The sequence below is a fragment of the Pagrus pagrus genome, assembly GCF_965226575.1.
Source record: "Pagrus pagrus genome assembly, chromosome: 6".
Taxonomy (NCBI): domain Eukaryota; kingdom Metazoa; phylum Chordata; class Actinopteri; order Spariformes; family Sparidae; genus Pagrus; species Pagrus pagrus.
In genome coordinates this window covers 15,199,256-15,221,009 of record NC_140190.1, presented here as the reverse complement: position 1 = coordinate 15,221,009, position 21,754 = coordinate 15,199,256, and the positions used below count along the sequence as shown (strand labels likewise).

The window sequence follows — 21,754 nt, the reverse complement described above, 5'->3', positions numbered from 1 at the left end:
CTACCCTTGCAACCTCCTGGTCCTCCCTCCTGCCCCCTGTCTATTGCCCTATCCGTCAGTCTCTGCTCCACTTCCAACTGTCTCAGTCAGCAGCATCACCAACCTCAGTGTATTTATGTAAACACAGTACAATATCAGATCATATTACTTCATGGGTGTGTAAAATGGCTGGGCCATCCATTTGGCAGCAGTAGTCTCCTTACCATCTTTGGCTGTGTCAGCAATCCCTTCTCTGCCCAGCCCTGGAGCTGTGGGAGCTCTGCCTGACGCCACTGTGTCTCTGTCGACCCCTATGGAGCGGAGCACAGGGAGGGAGGGACGCACAGCCCACCGTCAACATCATACACTCACTTTACAAGGTTAGGGTTGCAGTGGGATTTGGGGAGTGAAAAGGGGGTTTGGGGTGATGGAGAAAATGGCGGCTCACTGGAAAAATACAGTTACACTTTTACAGTCAAACTAAAACAGAAAGGTGGCTCAGGATTCTTGTTTTTGGTTGGTATGACTGGTGGAGATGAGTGATTTGTCATTGAGGAGAAATACATTGGGGTGATGATTAAGATTGGGAAAACTGTATAATTCAATTTCTTGAAATATTGCTTCATGCTGAAAATTAAATTGCTAAGATAGAAAGATATTATTTCTTCAGTTGTTTCAGTCATTTGCATGGATTGAATAAAACTGTGTGCGTGTGTGTGTGTACAAGCCAGCAGATTGGTGTGGTGACTGCAATGACCTTGGCAGAGTTTATAATGAGGGTTTCCCTCTTGCTCTCTGTGGGTAAACAAGCCTGTGGTTGAAGAGACAGAAATGCCACAAATGAGCAGGAAGTCTGTTCACTAGCTCTCCAGAGCAGGAGGCTTAAATGCCTGCAGCTATCTACGGATGCTACGAGCAGCCAATTTAGCAGGAGAGGAGGAAGAGAGGAGGGCTGACCTCTGCCTTCATTTACTCCTTCAGAGAGATGAAGGGAGGGAGTGAGGGATCAGATGGGAGGAGGAGGAGGAGGAGGAGGAAGAAGTAAAGGCAAGAGCTGAGTAATGGGGAAGACACTTCCAATACTTCAAAGAAAGGGAGAGACAGAGGTGGGGGAGGAGAGAGAGATAGTCTGTACATGTTCTGTTGTCAATGTGTCTTGTAAACTTAGGCAGGAATGCATAATGGAGGTCTAAATGAGAGTGAACTGTCAGCTTGAAAGGTAAAAAGAAGATACAGAAGGGCAGAGAGGTCAGGGTAGAGAAGAGGACAAGGAATATGGTTTCTACTCTCTGACAGGTAATGGTGAATATTGAGATATTTTGGGGGGGATTATAATAGAAATATCAAGTTGAGCCACCTTTGTTTTAGTCCGGTGAGGGCCAAAGGGTTACTGATGAATAATGGTTGTGTAAAATATGAAAAAATACTTTCTATTTTGTAAATCTAACTGGGAGAAATTGGTTAGAAGCATTACGTATTTATGTTCATTTTCAAGCTTTAAGTGTGATATGCAGCCCAGTCGCCAGAATAAAATGTTTGCATTTTACGTTTCTACAAACCACAGATGCATTCAAATTTGTGCATGTCATATCAGCATTTATCCAACATATCACTTACATAGGGACGTTTCTCAGCTATTCTTGTGGCAACAAAATGGGATATTTTGATGAGACATCGTGACAATTTGGCGAAAGAACCAAAACATTATCTTCTTCTAGGGCTGGGTATCGTTAAAAAAAAAAATACGGATACCTTGACTTCAATACGGGTTCCCGAACGAAACTTTTTATGATACCAATTTTATGAAATCTGTTTTAAACAAAAGATTACATTACCTACACACGTGGTGAGGCCCAGTGTTTTTCCTGCATGCCTCGAGACAGCCAATCACCAGCACTATTAGATCTTGGCACAACAAGCATACTGCATGCTTATTGGCTCACTGACCTTGATGAGATTGGCTCTTTTGGAATTGAATTTTGGTATCGAATGACAAGATACTCAATAGTATCAAGGCAATTCGGTCTGTGGCCAAAGTTCGATACCCAGCCCTATCTTTTCCTCACCTTAACCAAGTAGTTTTGTGCTTAAACCTAACCAGGTCATGAGCACAGGTTAGGTGCAAACTTAACCTGTAAAGTTGCAACTTAAAGAAAATGTTTCAGCATATCCATGGTTTGCTGAAATGTACTGTGCATGACAACATTTATTCTGGCAATTGGGCTGTCTTAGGTCAACTTCATGCAGGTGTGCCGGAGTCAGGGAGGTGTATTTATAACCATTTAAAAGGACCAAGAGTTGACAGTGCCAGGGATAGCTACACCCCTGGGGGGAACTACAGTTTGCAGCCACCAAATACATTAAAGTGGACTAACATTCATCTCATCAAGAGTTCAGAGGACAATATAGCTACAAGGACAATATAAACTACCCTGCAAAAAGAAAATGTTAGGCAGAGGTGAAACATCAGAAGCATTTTTCACCCATTCTGCAAAGCCGTCATTTTACACACTATGTCGGTGCGGAGGGGAATGGTGTGTCGCAGCAAGCAGACAGTGCAGTGTTATCGTAGCATGTACAAATGTGGTGATAAAAATGTGAGAAGCAGCAAGCAAATGCATATGAGTCTCCATTTCAACATCGAACGTATAGTGGATAAGAGCATAATGTCGGCAAAAGGAATATTACATTTCTCAGATGTGCGTTTAAGTCTCCGCATCCCATTTTCAAAACACTGCTCAGAGCTCAAGATTCAATGCTCAACCATTCGATAAAACAAACACAGTCTCAGGCGTAACACACACACACACACACACACACGGCACACACGCACAATTTCATCCTTCTTCATATTCTCACTGTCCTTGCGTTTATCACATGAACACACACACGTGCGTCCTCTGATAAAATCTCAAATAACGCTGGAATAAGGGTGCAATGCAATTACATCGGCTCACCATTGAGATGAAAAACCGCTCATGGATACATTTTCAATTATTCAGGGAATACATTTCAGTCAGTGCTCAGATGCTGGGAAAACTTATTATATAATCAATACACTCTATAACGCCATTAATATTTGATGCCACAAAAGTGCTTCCTGTCTCCTTGGGCTCCTGGCCAATGGTGTCTGGGTACTGCAGTCAAATAGGACGAGCCTTATCCGCCTGCAGCGAGGAAGGGGAGTAAACATTTGTTTTCCTCTAACAGTCAAAAAAACCAAAGGGACACGCAAGTTTCTTTGAGATTTACTGCATATGAATGAAGTCTTTCTCCCAGATAATCTGTCTTTCTCCACAGCACTATTTCACTTGGGCTATAAACTAAAATTAAGATGACTAAAGAGTTTCTTCCTTTACTGTCCTTTTCACCTTCGTCACTCTTCTGCTGCTTTTACACCATAAAACCGCCACTTTATATCGCTGGCCTGGCGCAGGCTTCCCTCCCCCTTCTCTTCCAGAGCTTAGACAATCAATTTACCCTGACTTGGCCAGGATAGATGGAGGCTGTAGAGACTGCAGAGTAGACAGTATGCTGCAGGATCTCTCCACTGATAGACACACTCCCTGGCAGCTACAAAATGGAGCCAGCATGCGACCATCTGACTTGTTAGACTTCGCCTCACCATCTTGCTTCCGATATTATTTGTGATTTCCTTATGCCTTGCGCATCTCAATTTTTTATTTTATTTTAGAAAATGAATCGGCTTGGTAAAATGATCACTTTATTTTCATCTATTGTCAGATAAATGTGTCCCATTCAAGTTAACATAACCTGATACCGCCAAACTTCCACTAAAACTCTTCCTCAGTCCCCCAAAGTGAAACTGGATTTGAATTAGTGATACTGATTTGGAGTTCCTATCAAACTGACTGAGACACAAAGAGATTAATACGACTTTACTATCTCAGCTCCTCGGTCAGTCAAGTTCCCTGTAATGCTCTCTGCGCTATTGATTTTTATTTTTCTCTCCTCTCCCTTTCTTCCTGGCCTTCTCTCTCTCTCGCCATCTCTCCACCTCCACCAGCATCTGCCAAGCTCTGAAACGTCCTGCAGGTCAGACGGATGCTGTGCCGGATCAATCAGGGAAAAGTAATCTGGGACGCCTCATCCAGGCAAGCACACACACACGCGTGCGCGCAGACACATCACGGATACTCACCGACACACACACCCCTCCTCTGTTGCACTCTGGCCTGCCTGCCTCCACTCTCATCGATCTGCATCTACTTTACCAAATGGATTCTTCTCTTCTTCTATCCTCCTCCACCCCTTTTCTCTCTGTGTGACGCAGAATAATAAATGTTCCAGACCACGCGCAAGACGTGTACGTAAGCAATTTTTCATTTAACTTTGGCTCGACTTTTCCCCCCCTTTCTTCTTTCTCTTTTGTGATGTTTCAGTCTTTCAGTGAGATCGATGCAGCTTTCCCACACACTCCCTCACAGCCCCTGGGTAATCGGCACATACTTGTGTAAGGTCAGAGTTCAGGAGATGACAGGATACGACCTATTGCTGAGGGGATTGTCAGACACGATCTGTATAATATTCTCAAGATTTATATTTCACACAATTACAGGATGAGTCTCGGCAAAGATTACTTTTTTATAAATGTTAAATATCTGTTCAGGTTCACTTGTTTCTGGAGGCTAAACATTCTGGCACAACAAAGGTTTTGCCAGCTTTTGCATTTAAATGTTCATAACTGAAGTGATATAACTTCTACATTTACTTGGCAATTATTATGACTTAGTATTGTTTCTTTCTAAAAACCTCTCTCGAAAAGCTATTTCATGCAGCATTGTGGGCAGTCAAAAGACAGAACATCATTCAAGGACAATGACTGAGGACCTGCAGTGCTCCATACATATGTAGTTACTCTCTCTCTCTCTCTCTCTCTCTCTCACACACACACACACACACACACACACACACACACACACACACACACACACACACACACACACAGTCTCCTTTGCTGAGCCAAACTGTAGGCGGAACCGGAGCCATTTGTCCACTGGCTGAATCCCAACTCTGCACCAACGCATGCAGAAAATTGGTGAGCATCTTGACTCTGGAGATGACACTTCAATTTGTGCAGCTCCAGTGACTGGTGCTCTGCAGTTCCTCCCTTGTGGGGGTGTGAGATCAGCTGGACACCTGCCTAGCTGTTTGGCTGAAGCCTGGAGCACGGGGACAGGGCCTTGGAATTGAAGGCCTGGCCTTGCCTGTCAGCCCAAGTCCCTGTCCCTCAGCTCTCGCCCTAGCCTGGCCTCTCAGGTCCTCATCACAGCTCCCCTAGTTTCACTACTGTGCCAGGGACAGTCCCTCGCTTTATGCCCCCTGACCCCTATTTCTCTATCCAATCCTCAGCTGCAAGTCAGTGCAGCGCCTCATCCCAACAGTAGTCTTCCCTTGAACAGCATCAAATCCCCATCAACAGCTTGCCAGACTTTGTTCCAGTTCTTGCTGCAGCAGCCAGCATCTCTGCTCCCAGCTCAGTCAAATCAGCAAGATGTCTCTGCTGTGCATCGCTGTCTGTCCTGCTGTAATCCCTGGGTGTGACGGATGGGAGTGATCGCTGTCGAGGCCCTCAGCTACAGTAGGACATTTTTCGTGGATTAAAGGGGCTAAATCATCGTCTCATCCTCTACATGGGATTCTATCCTTAATTAAATGTCATTAATGTGGTTAGAGGTTTTAGTGGAGATGATATCTCTCTAACATGTAGAGCCTATTAAGTAAGTATTAACAGTAAGCACAAAAGACACATTGTGAATAAGAGAAAAGGGTTCAAAACAAAGCAGAAGAGTGTACAGTAAGTCTACATCACGCCTGTCATTTAACATGACATAAAAGGTTGATCGTCCCCAGTAGGGCTGGTCTTTTTTTTTGTATTTGTCTTCCTTTTTTAAGAACACAAAAATCACATTTGCCATGACTATGTTAAGATCTAACCTGGTTACCTTTACTCCCTATGATTGTTTTCTGAATAAACGTAAGTGACACTGAGTCTACAGTCCCGCGATGACAAAAACATGCACTCCTCTGGATTGCATTTCAGGGAGTAGCCTGTGTCTCGGTGCATTTCCGAGTTGAGCTGAAGTTGCTTTTAGCCGGGCTGGGACAGAGGAGGATAGAGGACGCATAAAACAGACAGTGAGGCAGGCAGAGCAGGCAGGCTGATCCATCTGAGTCAGCACCATGTGTCATGAGCGAGGACACCACCTCCACAAGTAGCTGGCAGGTGAACGCGGCCATGCACCTGTGCAGGCAGCCAGCCATTTTAGTGAAGCTGTCTCCTATCTTTAGCAAAATACACTAAAATACACCAGTGTGTACATAAACAAACACATGCAAACATGCAGAAATGCACACATTAACTCGACTACCCAACTATACAGCGGTACTGTGGCCACCTGCACATATCAGGTCAGGAATAAGCAAGTCAGCAGTAACAACTGTTTATTTCTTGTTTGCTCAAGCCTCAAGTCATGCTTGTTGTATGTATAAAAAAGCCTGGAGGAACAAGATAACAGGCTAAAGCAACTCTCCCAAAAGGGGTCTCTAAGAATACTGTCCACGAGCAACAGAATAAGAAACTTGTAAACTCCTCTGACTGAACTAAATTTTCTGTATAATTCACAGTAGGAGTTCTAATTAAAACTGGTTTGAGGCTGGAAGTGGTAATATTGGCTTTATTGAACAGGTATTTAAAACGCTATAAACAGCCTGGAGGTATACGATAAGAGCAAAACCTACAGCACAGCACTTACACTGAGCGCAAGGCAGAGAGAAGAAGAAGCAGAGGCAGAGCTCTTCCTAATCTAATCACTGTTTCCCCCATCAGCTGCATCTCAGACACAGCCTGCTTCTGAGTGTGTGTGTGTTTGTGTGCGAGTGTGTTGTGTGTCTGCCTTGCAGCAAAGCCATAGAGCTAAATCACATAGACACCAACCAACCGTTGTACTCGAGAATTCATTCCACAGCCTTAGGTACTGAGTGAGGGTGTGGCTGAGTGTATGTCAGTGTGTGTTTGTGTGTGTGTATGCGCGTGCCTAGCTAATCTGGTTATTGATTTAGCTCTGAACCGGAGCTCATATAATCAAATAGCTGCAAGGGAAAAGGACAGCCGTCCGTCATCTGTCTTAATGAGTAAACAGTTTGACGGAGGTAATGAATAACTCAGAACTACATGTGGATGTAGAGGAGGTAACTACGGCCACTGATAGGCTGACAAGCTAAAACGTTTATATTTATCCTCTGGTGAATCTCTTCCGGCAACCTTCTTCCTATTCTGAGTGACATCATGAAATATCAAATCTTTGGTCCTTGGTGTAGTTACACGCCTGGTTTCTTTTGAATATTTAGCTTAACTCTGCACTTGTAAACATTCCCTTTTTGAATATGCAGTCATTGCAAAAGCCAAACCAATTCGGTCGCTCTCTAAAAGTTGCTTTGCACAAGTCATTACACAATCAATTTGGACTTTGACTTGAGAATTTATAGTGAGCGCATCTTCCGTGAAAATTCTGTGACTCGATGTGAGAGTGGTGCGATTTAGAAATGGCTTCTACTGCAGCAGGAAGAGCGCAGAGTGAGACACAAAAGCCTAAATGTATACCAGCACAGCAAACAGACGAGGCCCGCGGCACACCAGCTAAACCATTAGGTGTGGCGTGCATTCAAACGAGCAGATTAATCCCCCCTACTGCTGTACAGTGCGGAGTAATTGAAAATGCCCACATGAGACTATCTTTGCTCCTATACGGCGCGCATTTGCCAGGGAGGCAACATATAGAAGGCGTCGGCTTATTGCCATAGAAAATTCTGTTACGGCGTTTTAGTCTGACAGCATGTGCTGGAGAGCCATGGAACCGTGAGATAGCATGCATTCATCTCTCTACTGTTCCCATTTTTTGACTTTTTCTCTCTCTGCCTCCCAATATCAACTTGACAGGTGCGGTTCGTGCCTGCTGCTGACATTTATCAGTCTTGATAAGCATCAGATATCACGTTCCCTCCATTTCCATCTCGTTATGCTGCATAGCAAGGATGGCATTCCAGTCGATTGGAAGGGAATGCGCAGGGAATCTATATTCCTGTTGGGACAAACAGCGTCATTATCAGAATTACCATCGCTGTGGACTGATAACTGCCAGTGGGTTTAGCTGGTTGGCCATCTCTGGTTTCACGTGTGCTACGCCAAAAAGGCAAACCAAACCGCTGACACAAGAGAGAATAGTCAGGTATTATCTACCTCCTTGCCTGCATTTTCTCAAATGAATTCATGAGGAGATAGCTTTTCCTTTTAGAGGCAGTCTGTCAGCCACAGCATTATCTTTATGCCCTGATCATTATGAGTCACTGACCAGAACTGACTTGCAGATGGACCTTCTATATCCCCTCTCCAGCCTGCCATGGGATTTTCCTGTGTCTTGGCAAATCGCATAGAGCAAGATCAGCCTTTTTTCTCCCTTTGTTGGTGTTGCTATTGATGAGATAAGGCAGACTCGAGGCTGTCGTGTGGGATGCTGTGTTTGTAGGCCCTAATGTGTCTATTACCAACCACAATGGTGCCATTTTGTAGCATGTTCAGTTGCATGTTCAATCTATAATTCATCCGGCTACAGAAAAATATAAATGTTTAATATGTCAGAGGCGGCGAGGCCTGTCGAAAGCGTGACCTTGAAATGTCCTTTAAACATCACACAGCAACAGAACTGGGGCCAGTTAAGCTGCCAAAGCCAAACAACATGCAACGTGCACACACACACACACACACACACACACACACACACACACACACACACACACACACACACACGGAGTCTGTCTGCCTGCTGATGCTTTCCACTGCTTTCTGTTCCCTTTTTTCCTGGGATGCAAAATGCAGATGAGACAAGTCAGCCGCTTGTGCACAGTCTCAGGAGGAACTGCCACTCAAATCCAAACATCTGTATGAATACCAAAACACACAGGGTACAGTGGAGGATGAGAGAAAGAGAGGGAGGAAGGAAGAGAGAGAGAGAGAGAGAGAGAGAGAGAGAGAGAGAGAGAGAGGCTTGAGAAAGAATGAGCAGTAAAGTAGCTAAGAAAGCCAGTGTTCCTCTCTCCTTCTGTATCTTTGACTGAACAAAGAGCTATATACACATGAATACCTCTTTCCTCCCACTGTATTTTCCATCGGGATATTTATTCTGAAAAGCAGCGATGCACAACAAGGGCTCGGTCCTGTGTTTGCTAGTGGGCTGAGGCGCTAACACTCCCCAGCTGATTATGTGTCTGTCTGTAGCAGTTTGAGCTGCTGCCAAAGGAATTAGGTCTAGTATTTGTGAATGCTGCTCCCCTCACAGCAGAATGCCTTGCCATGCCTCTCAGATTTCTAGCTTTTTAAAATGAGAGGGGGGGGAAAAAAAACATTTTAAATAAATGAAGGAAATCGCTGTGGAAGCCTATTAAATTTTCAACGTGACCGTTTTGTGAGTCTTCATGTGTGTTTAGGCTTCACACAAAAGGAATATTTAAAAACCAAAGCGTGCTAATTGGGACAGAGATTGTTACAGCAGCTTCTTATTCAAACAGGCTTTTGGCTCATTAACTGCTTCCATCCAGCTTTTGTTTAAAGAAAAGTGGAAAAGACATTTACAGACAATATAATATTTTGCTATATCTGTACAGACACTATACCACCAAAATACTGACGGACGTCATAATGTACAAAATGTGCCAAAGCAATGGCAAAACCTCTTAACAAAAGTTTCAAGACAAAAATTAATGTCTTTACTTTGTGATAGCTGCTGTACTTTTAACCACCAGTCGACCAAATCTTATTTAATTGTAGATGGAGTTTATCATGTTAGTATTCGTCATGAGAATGTAACTGCTTATCGATGGTGGACCTGACACCCTTAAAGTGCCCGACAGCAAGAAGGTCCCTGGTCCCGGACCTGGCTGGGGCAGGGCCCTTCTGTGCATGTTCTCCCTGTGTCTGCGTGGGTTCTCTAGGGGTACTCCGGCTTCCTCCCACAATCCAAAGACATGCAAAAAGTTAGGTCAATCGGTTACTCTACATTGTCCGTAGGTGTGAATGTGAGCGTGAATTGGTTTTTGGTCCCTATATGTCAGCTCTGTGATGAACTGGCGACTTATCCAGGGTGTATCCCGCCGCTTGCCCAATGTCAGCTGGGATTGGCTCTAGCCCCCCATGACCCTGGAAAGGATAACAGACGAAGGATGGATGGATGTTCACTTAACAGGTAAAGCCTGACTAATATATATTGGTTGGCCGATATTATCAGTATCAGTGTATATGTTGTTGGATATCTGCTGATATGAAAACTTTCTTTTTAGAGATTATAATGCAAAAAAAAAAAGCTGGGGACAATTTATAATTCTAAAATTCCCTTTGAAGTTTACTGTTTCAGTGCCCAGATGTCATTTTTGACAACAAGTTTATTTTTAAACTATAAAATATCGTGCCTCCATTACACATCTTAGTCACAGGTGTGATTCCTAAGTATTTGCTTAGCATATTTGAGGGATCACTGCCAAAAATGTTTGTGTAGAAATGCAAGTCCAGTGTGATATATTGATATTGGAATTTTTCACTCTCTAATATCGGTATCTGCATCAGCCCCAAAGATTGAGTTTGGCTTACACTGTTAGTTACAGCTAGAGATGTTACCAGATGACACCATTTTTACCTTCCTGTTACCGATTCCAATACCTGGACTTTGGGTATAGGTTGATACTGAGTACCGATCCGATACCAGTGTGTGTTAAAAAAAAAAAAAGATTTTGTATGGCCTGGCTCAGGTAAAACCTTGCAGAGAATGATCACCATACAACAATCTTTAAGTATTTTGACAGTCAGTCATGACCAAAAAAGAACAAATACAGAAATCTAGGAATAAATTACAATTCCTTTAACAACTGTTGAAGTGCAGCCACTTTTTAAATATAACAGTTTAAAACAGTACTGCAACAGCAACTTAAATAAATCCAGGAAGTCTTTCACGTGCTGCGTCTTCAAAATCTTTTATTAGGTTGTTGAAATTGCCACCCCGCGGAATTACGGCCTTGCATACTGAACATGTCGCCTTTTTACTGGTGGGGTTATCCAGAGTAAAGCTGACATGCTGCTAGCTCCGTCTGACTCACGTGAAATCAATTTCTTCTTCGCCGCTCTAAAAACAGTAGTTGCCTTCCTCTGTTGGCTTTTAGAGCAGCAAAGAAGAACTGATTTCAGGTGTGTAATGTTAAGCAGAGCTAACAGAGCTGATTGGAAAGTAGCAGGGGCCCATTTCTAAATTACCTGGTGTCAGATCGGTGCATAGACTCACATCATCAGAATCGGAACAACTCTAGTTCTTAATAACTAGCATTTTGATAATGAATTAATCGGTTTGAGTACATTTTTAGGTAAAAAACCCCCCAAAATTCTGTGACTTCAGCTTCTTAAATGTGAGTATTTTCTAGCTCCTGGATGAAAGCAAACTGAATATCTTTGGGCTTTGAACAAAACAAGTGGTTTGACGTCATATTGGGCTTTGGGAAACACTGACCAACACCATTTTCTGATATTTTATAGTCCATACAACTAAACAATTCATTGAGAAAATATTCAACAGATTAATGCACAATGAAAATAATCATCAGTGGCTAACATCTCATGATAACCTCTGTCTGAAGAACCCCACTCTAAGCCTCGTTACAATCGGGGATCAAAGTTAACAGTAAATATGTAATTACGGCTAACTGACTGGTGTCTCAGCTCTGACGATCCTTTTATACACGCCTAACTGGGCCTAGCCATGAACAGCTAAGGAGTTGACAGGCATGGCATGACATGTGCACACACACACTAGTCATTTACTGAATGTGTACACACATGCTTATTAATTAACAACCACATACATGAACTATACTGTGAAGACATTAACACAAACACATAATATGACCATTTGACATTAAACCACCAATCATGACTACACACAGATTGATAGGACTTCTACTGGCCTCTTTTCCCTCTTCATGAAAGTCTACATAAGATATTCTTATGATAAATGCTGGGAAACAATGCTATTACGGTCACAAAGAGTAAGTCAAACCCACAACATGTACGTACTACTTAACTCCACCAAAATGCACGTACATATTCTGCTCAGTAATACAATTACAAACTATCTAATTAGCCACATGCCATTTTGAAACCTCTCTCTACAAGCAAACAAGCACTCTGGGCCCAGGAGAACAGCTTAAAGGAGGTGAAAACAGGATGCTCAGATATTGTTATTCTGTGATGAATATCTCAACAGAGCGCTGGTCTGGGTGGGCTGCCTTAGTCTGTTAGCTGTTGTTTTATCACAGGAGGTCTCAAATGGTCGAGGTATGATCTGGATTTTAGAGCAGTTTATTTTGCAGCAGCTAAATGTGATAAAAACAAGAAAGTTATCGTTTTATTTTTCAATTTTTATTTGTTGATATTAACAAATGTCTGTGTACTCAGTCTCAAGTTAAACCCAGATTCTTTTATCATGCAAACTGAGAATAGTTTTATATTTCTACCAGCACCATACAAAACAATTCAAGGTTTGTTCCGCTACATATAATGTATGACGTGACATACCCATCTACAGTAAACCTGAGAGAGCTGATGTTTGAGCATAGGGACGCAGGGAAGGAGATTAAGAGGTAATTGTCCCTACGTCTGAACCACTTCTCCTTCTCTCTCACTGTCTGTTTGCTTGGTGTTTAATCAGGCTCTAGTTAACCATGTCACTCTGCATCTGGACACACGTCAGTCGCGTCGCTAATACGCACAAACACGCACTGCACCGATAGCACAGACATACAAAACAACTGATGAAGTATTACAGTCCTGCTACTTTTACATCCATCATCCATCACTTTCATACTTGATGTCTACGAATCACCTTAATTGTTGCTCAGACCTACTATCAAGCCATGACTACGTGTCTGAGCACCCATCCTAATCGTATGTTCCTCTGATCTTCACTTACATTAAAATCACTGAGCACACACTCGGTCGGTGCACTGTAGCTAATAAATTCTTCACACACCCCACCCTATTAGCATTGATGTGTAACCTTGGAGCTCATGGTGTTCTGCCTGAGGGTAATAGAGCCAGTGTGTGTTTGTGGGTGTGCGTGTGTGAGTGAGTGTGTGCGTGTGTGCGTCAAACGATGGCCTGTCTCTCGCCCAGGTACCCCACTGGTTCCCATCAGGAGGCTTCATGGTGCACACTCATATCTAATATCTCCAATACTGATGAACATTCGACTTTTTCACTCCCTCTGTCACTCCTCCCTTTCATGTCTTCTACCCACTGTACATTATAATACTAACCCTATCTGTATATACTATATAAACGACACACACTCTTTCTCTGCGTTCACGCTCGTCCTCTCATATCCTCAGTCGTGTGTTCCTGCTATGCCCCTCCATCTATGCACGTACACTAACTGGGCTTCTAGCCGTGAGTGTCCAGGGAGACAGCATACGAGCCAGCGTCACCAAACAGGGGAGACGCCTTCGTTTCAATTTGCATTTTGATTGCGTCCAATGGAAAGAAGCCAGCACGCAAACAATCAAACATTTACTCGCCGACAGATGAATAATGCTTCCACTGTTCTTCATGCAAATGCAAAAGTGAGTCAGTCCACTTTGTGGATGGTAAGAGAACCATTTTGAAAAACAGATGGACGCGTCGAGAATGCAAAATAATGGTATTGACTCTGTAGTCAGAATGGTGACGCAGTAGCGGCAATGAAATAAAACTCTGTCGTACATGACAGGTGAAAGCGACAGAAAGAAAATATATGGCTGCTAGTTTTGTGAGTCAACCTCTCACTCTGTCGCTTAGATGTGATGGATGAATGGATAAATGTATGCAAAGTTAAAGTGAGTGTCAGGCAAGCTGGGCAAAGCAGATGACTTTGATAACTTATCATAATATATCTCATACACGCACCCATTCACAGCCAAACAGATTAATTAAGAACACACAGGCGTATTCACTCACACTCGCATGAACAATGGGTATAAACTTAGAGAAGGCACAGCATGACAATGAATTGTAATCCGGGCATGCGTGTAACTCCAACACACCTACTCCATCTTTCTCCAGCGCTGGCACAACACATGGACAGCACAAACTCGCACTGTGTACACAAGCAGCATGACGGATAACATGTCTACTCATATAATTAACAAAGGACTACTTTGCATAAATGAATATAAAATCAACAAAGGTCCAGTTTCCCGACCATCTTACATTCAGCATCAACAATGTGCATTCCACCTCTGCTGCAGTACTATACGCAGGTAAATATTTCAGAGTGGTGCAAAGGCAGCAAAAGGGGGGGACACCTACAGCCCTGACTTCAACATAAAATGGGTGCTGTTCCCCCGATTTAACCCTTCCCTCCCTCCGTTCCTCTCCCCAGTCCTTCCTTACCTCTATTAGCATGATATCTGGCTCCGTCCCTCCATCTGCCTCCATGCGTTTTTCATCCTGCCCACAAACCTTCCCAGTCCAGCCCCCTGCTGTATCTGCCTTTGCTGTATGAAGGAACTTCACATTCTGCACAACAAATAGTTCAATAGTATCACTGCATTGCCTGTGCGTAAAGAGTCATACATTACTGACTGCGGGTGGTAGTAAATCTACAACTACAACCTGCTCGAGCCTTTGTAGGCAGCATAAAATGAAACGATGGTTAACAATGTACAGTGGAGTATAGTGGCAGGCTGCCTGTAGCCTTCTTCCTTACCATCTTAAACCCATTCCACTCCATTTGGGAGACGCCGGCCGATGTCTCACGCTCTCTCTCTCCTCACACAACAGCTACAGCAGTACCTTAGCAAAGGAAAATCCCCTACTCTCTCTTACTCTCTTCCTTTCTCAGTCTCCTCTGGCACTGTCTCTTTATTTTTCTCACTCTGCCTCTCTTCCTGTTTCTGCCTGAGTCTTAGCGGCGAGCAGAGAGCAGCATACTAGAGGCGTACGGAGCAAGCATCGCCTTCTTCCACAGATGCTGAGAGGAGAATGGGGAGCCTGGATGAGAGAGTGCTGGGCTGCAGCAAGCCTCCGTCCCCTCCCACCTCCCTCCCTCCCCTCCCCTCCCATCCTCCCCACCGCCCAGTCTCCTGCTCAGCTGGAAGGTCAGAGCCCGCCCACTGCCCCCTCCCCACCTCACTCTCCGAGGCTGTGATTGGCTTCTTGGCTTGCCCGTCAGCCCTCAGCCTCACCTCCCCCTCCCTCGGTGTTAACACCTTCGCTCTCTGGCTGGCTCTGAGCCCTCATCGGCACACGCCAGCCTCAGCCTGGTTTGGCAGAGAAAAGGCTCTCTGAATCCCAGCAAAGCAATCAATCGCTGCTGAGGTCTGTGCTTGAGTGAGCCGGGCAGAGCAGCGCGGAGCAGAGCTCTAGGAGAGTGATTGCAGCCTCAGGCACTATGGTAATAGGATGCCTGCGCAGCAATGTGTATATAAATTAGCTATTACTGGGTGCATGTTAAAATCCCCTGTACATTTACATGACTGTGTATACAGACCATCTTATTCTCACTTACACACAGACACTCTTTAACACACACACTGTACAGGACTGACTTTGTCTGAAAGGTATTGCGATGTTTCAGGGACTGAAATTCAGATAATGATTTTGTATTATTATTTCCTCTCTAACACTACATCTTTTCAAAATAAAATACAAATATAAGCTGGTTTGGTTGCACACACCTGTCCACAGAGGTGCAGCCAACATAGTTAACTCTTTGTGAGCAATTCTAACTTTAAAAAAAAAAAGGCAACGTGTTACGCAGATAGCGACTGTCAATATGAATACTGTGAGCAAAACAAAATCACCAGCCTGCGGCGCTACCTGTCTACCTGCTGCGGCACGCACTATATGGTTAAATTCAAATAAAGTCCGGCTGGTTGCAGAATGGAGGCACAACACAAACTAGACAAACCCCGCGCCCTTTAATATCTTACTCACCATGACCATTCTCGTGTCAGGCTTGCTGCTGCTTGCTGCTGTTACGGACGGTGTGTGTGTGACGGTAGTGTCGGCGGGCCGGTGAAGTGAGGAGAGTCGGGGATGGAGTAGCGGCAGCGTGCCGGAGAGGATGAATGAACCGCGGTGTAGTGAGTCTCACGGAGCCAAAAACTACACAGAGCGAGCCCGTGGGTGTCCCGTGTAAGAGAGAGAGGGAGAGAGCGGGGAAAACACTCTCCGTCACACCCGGGAAAAAAACAAACTCGGCGAGCAAAGACAATCCACTCAAAGGAGAAGATTCATAGAAAACACCCTTCTACCTTTCCCCCCCAATAACGCCTTTTATGGAGTGTCCAGTCACCCCGCGCGTCGTCTCTCATTGGCTGGGGAGGTGCCGAGGGGCGGGGCCGCTGGAGGATGCGAGTGGAGGAGGCAGGCTGCTGAGGTCCACGACTCGAGGAGGGAAGCATCATGCTTGTGAGGTGACTTTATGTCCGTGACTGCTCATGGTTGTCTCTCACCTGCCTGTTAACGATTCTGCGAAGCGTCGGCGCGCGCGTCGCTTCATATACGCGCCTTCTTTTGTCATCGAGCTCGTGAAAGCAGGTTATCTGCATTGTTGCTGCAGTGTTTGAGTGCACACTTGCTGCTGTCAAGCCATGTGTGGACCTCTCTCACACAGCGGCAACACAAAATGCTCATTATGAAGCAGCCTTTAGAGGATTTTGTTAACTGTATGCCCCTTAAGTAACAGGGGTAAAGAAGAGTAATAACAGACTATCAAATTAATAAAATGCTACTATATTAAGTACGATATGCTAATCATCACCCCAGTTTTACAATGATAATAAAAAAAAAGCAAATTCTGCCTTCCTAACAGCAAACCTGCCTCCGGTAGATTTTGTCCAGCTGGCCCCTGTCTCTGGCAGACAAGAAGAGGGAGCTCTTGCTTTCTTTAACACAGTTACCTGGCAGGAAGGAGTATTTGGCTGTACCTTCACAGCTATAAATGTACACACACACACACACACACACACACACACACACACACATTCAGAATGCACGTACTGAAGCGTATGCTGGCCCACACCATACCCAGTCAGCACACATCAGCTATGTGCACACACAAAATATACACATATGAACACGCTGTCTCACACATTCAAGCACCTCATGCTGAAGATATATACAGGGAGCCTTTTTAATAAATGCTCTTACACTGCTAATAGCTCCATGTTGCCAAGAGATCAAAACATCACCAGCCTCCCATCACATGACCGTACCATTTCCTTTTTGTTCAACGCAGCAGTAAAAGGCTGTCAGCAAGACAGCCCTTATTCACATGCTGGTTTGTTTCAACTAGCTTTCAGCTGAACGAGCTCTGGCAGAGCTAATGTGACTACTGTACCTCCATTAAGCTCAAAGGGATTTCTTTGCTCCAACCACTTCAGGACATATCACTATATAGGATCAAACATTGTTTAAAGTGGCGAGTCTGGGTCTGCTAGGGGCAAAAACTCCATTCTAACCAGCGTTCATCAACATTATGTTACAAGTATTGTGACACTCCTGAAAAATGCACAAAATGTAAAAAAAAAAAAATCTTTCCAGTGTTCGCATTATTAGACTTTCTGAATATAAATAACATTAACAGCAAAACTAATTCAAACCTAAACTAACAACTAAACAACTTCAACAGTGTCACATTGTAAATAACCCATATTATAAGGCCAGTGATCATGAACACATAAAGCAGGGATTTTGAGGCAGCAGTGGTGCACAGTATTGTGCCTTTATGGGAGGTTCAAAGGGATTTATAGTTGTCATTGCAAAATGTACCAATATGAGTGGCCATTAGGGGCTTTTTTCACATTTTTTTTTCTTTGAGGGGGCCCAAACATTTGAATGGTTTGCCTCTCCAGATGGTGTGCCTCTGGTTTAGATGGTACATTGGCAAGTAACTATAATGTCTGACGAAAAGGGTTTAGAGAATATTAGTAATAACGTTAAGGATGATAGATCTGATAGTTCTGGTTAACGTTACACTTTTGGATTGCATGTTTTAATTAAAATACAGTCATGGTTAGTTACATGATCTGTAGATGCACAAATCTGACAAGTAGCCTTGAGCTTAAAGAATTAGCTGATTGAGTAGTTGATCGACAGAAATGTAATCTTATTATTTTGATTACTGATTAATTGTTTAGGTCAACCATTACACAAAAAAGCCAATCATAATCAGCTTCCAGCATCATGGATTGCTGGTCAGCCAAAGCAATTTAACAATGTCACCTTGGGCTCTGAAAGAATTCCGATGTGGACAATTGTTTGACATTTTGAATACTAAATGATAAATCAAATAATAATAATCTAAAAGATAGATGATCGATTGTGAAATCAAATGCTACATGCAGCCCTACAGGCAAGTTAGACTTTGTGAAATATTCATGCTACATTTTGTCACCGCAGAACAGCTGAGCACAGCAGCAATCTGACATTCAGGTCTCCAGCTAGGGCTGGGCGATATGCCCTTAAAATAATATCACAATATTTATTGGCTGTATCGCGATACACAATATATACATCGACAGTCTGAAAACACTTCATTAATGAAAGGATGGGGCGACAAAATCAAACATCACAATATTTTTGGCCAAATAGTTCAACAACATTGATGACTATTGGCATTGTCACAAAATACTAACATAATGTGATTTCTGATAAATAATCATCAGTAATGTGGATATAATGACTACGTGGGAAAAAGCAATCATTCGAACGAGTAGAACAGTCTGGTACGTTCAGAAAATGACATCACGTACTCCACTGCAGCCTTTAAAACCAGGAAGAGACGACACTAATGCCATATCAAGATATAACAATCTCCAAAATCATAGAGGATATATAATCTTATATCACGATAACGATATATATCGTATATGATACCCAGTTCCATTTCCAGCAAACCAGTCATTCACACTCTACCCTTCCATGTACTGTATATTTAAACAAATGTGAATTGTGAATTTCAGCCAGACACTCAAGTAGGTACACAAATGAGCTCCCAAATGAACAAAGAAAAAATACTTTTAAGAAGACAAAGTGATCGAAATGATGAGGCCAGCTGTGGCAGACAAAAAGGAAGCAGTGAACTAAAGCTACCGTCTCTCCACTCCATCCCTGACCTCTCCACCTGTCTCGTTGGCTACAGCTAGCTAGCTAGCCTAGCGGAACCATGTGCCTGACATACTAATGAGAATCCTCAACACACCTTCAATTAAGCCCGAGCAGTACATGTGCTCTCTCTCACACACACACATACAGCACATACACACACAGGAAAAGATGGGCTGAACACGCTGGCTATTGTTTCAGATAGAATAGAATATGCTGGCCCTCACAGTCTGCAGATTTGTACCGATCGTACTGTATATAACACAACAGAGGGAGAGTAATGGAGAATGAAACACAAAGAAAATTGATTAAAATAGAAGTGCATCGTCTATTTTCCTCCATGTGCCTCCGCATCTTAAAGAGCTCAAAGAGCAGAAAGAGGCAAAATTTGCAGCTGAATAGTCGAGGCCACAAACCCACAGATTCCTGTCCATCTTTTATCCTCCTGCTCTGACCTTTGGATTTAATAAAGGCTTTGAGAAACAACCATTCTCCACCTCACTGCCTCTAATATTTTCCTTTCAACCATGTTTCTATTGTTGCATTTTAATTCCCTACTGTAAAGAATGGAAAGTCAGATCCAATGACTGTGACTGGCTGTTTTTTTTTGTCTTTGTGTGCAGTTAACTTTTAACTGTTGTTACATAGAGGCAGTAAAATAAAATGCGGGGTGGAAATAGAGAGTGATCATAAAGGACAGTGTTTTGAGGTTGTTTTCTCACTCTGTATTATGATCCAAATAACCTTTTCTCTAAATGAGAATATGATTTGAAAGTGAAAACAGTCTCTTGCAGTTTACATGCTCGGCATGTCATTTCACTAAATTGCTCTACAGGACCATGGTTTATATGAAGCAATGAAAGTGACTGCTACCACTCAGTAAATTAGCTATAAACACAATCTGCTCTTTGCAGTGCGTTGTGTTATGGAGCGTGTGTGTCTGTGCGTGTGGTTGTGATTTACAGACAAATTCCAAAGACGGAACCATGTTGCTGCCATGTCCTAGTTAAGGGTACACACTGTGCATTATAATATTGTGTACGGACAGATGGAGGGAGTGGTTGAGATATTCTATCAAGGGCATCCATGCTGAGATACTTTACAGTCTGGATTTTACAGATATTGCTACGCAGCTTATTATCTTGTGGATTTTGCCCTTCCCCACTTAGAGTTTATGTCTGTCTGTGAAGAAAATGCAATACAGCGCTGAGTAAATGTAAAGATGTCAAAGAAGTAATTACGGTAATGACTTAAAAAAAAGAGCAATCTTTCTTAATGACTTAAAAAGTTTGTCAGACTTGTGCATAGTGTTGATTGGATGCATTATTTGGCCTTTTAGATGATGACTGATGCTAAATAGTTTTTGAGGAGCTAAATGATATTTCTTCCCTTTGGTAAAGTTTTGAAAGTTAAAAAGCTTTTGTGGCTTTAACCCAGGAGGGCCGGCCACACTGCCAGCAATGTGGAACCCCATCTCACTGATTGGCTCTGGCTCAAATCCATAAACACACACACACTTGTGCGCAGGCAATACGGACAAAAACACGTCACATTTTGGTTTGTGAAGTGCGTCGCATCCTGACACTGTGACTGCCACGGACCCCTGAAGTGCATGTGCTTCAGCCTGCTAATTCAAAAAGCAGAGAGCTGGCTAATTGTCATGAACTGGTGCTGCCCTCAATGCAGCCCTGCTTCTCCACCCTAAACCCCTCCTAGTCACTGACCTTAATGGATTAACTGCGGCTTGGTGTTTTCCCTCTTACTCTCTCCTACTCACTCTCTTACACAAGCTCACGATGCTAGATCTCCGCCACGCCCTGAAGGATGAAAAATGTCTGGTTTTGCTTGATTCTCCCGGTTGGAGTGACTGAATATACCAGTGACACAGTGCTGCTGTACATACACAACAAACTCTGGCAGCAGCCAACATGTAGTATTCTGATAACAAGTGTGAAAGAGCAGGCAAAGAATAGCGTGCGCGGTATAGCAGGTTTGAATATGCAGCATGCAGACGGTGATAATTGTGGGCACTCTCGGTTTGAGTCTTGTGAACTGTCAGACGCAGTGTTTCAGCACCTGTCTTATGTTTCCCTCTGCATAATAAGACTTCTATTTAAAGGAGGAGAAGTGAAGATGCCAGCAGAGGTGTTACCTCGAAGTGCGGGAAGAAAATACCTTGATTATGAACAAGCGAAGGGAAAACTTGTGTTTTTCAGCAAAACTGATCTTTGTTATTGCTAGTCAGGCTCAAAACAAATTAATGCAACCAAGGACACAAGACAGCAAACACAACAACACTGTAGTTTACGATGAGAACAGCTTGTCAGGCCTGCTTGATTTCAATTCAAAATATCACAGCAGTCTACGCCGTAAAACAGTCTAATACATTTAATAGTCCAGAACACACTCCTCAGTATGCTGCAGCTTACTTAGGCTCTTTTTGATTTGCCCTTGAAGGATAGATTTAGTTGCTGTATTGAAGTTCTGGCAGTACTAGCATCTTGCTGTGCTACTCAGACTGATGATCGCCTCTTTCTTGGCAGGTGTCCACCCTCTGCCGGTAACAATCAACAA

At 43.4% G+C, this 21,754-nt stretch overlaps 1 protein-coding gene across 1 annotated transcript in view; it reads right to left on the bottom strand.

The window, feature by feature from the left end:
• elavl4 (ELAV like neuron-specific RNA binding protein 4) overlaps nucleotides 1-21,754 on the bottom strand; it is an 84,542-nt gene that overhangs the window by 47,266 nt on the left and 15,522 nt on the right. Inside the window, 1 exon segment of the mRNA XM_084355479.1 lies at nucleotides 204-290. Within this exon segment, the coding sequence (XP_084211605.1) occupies nucleotides 204-290 (87 nt within the window).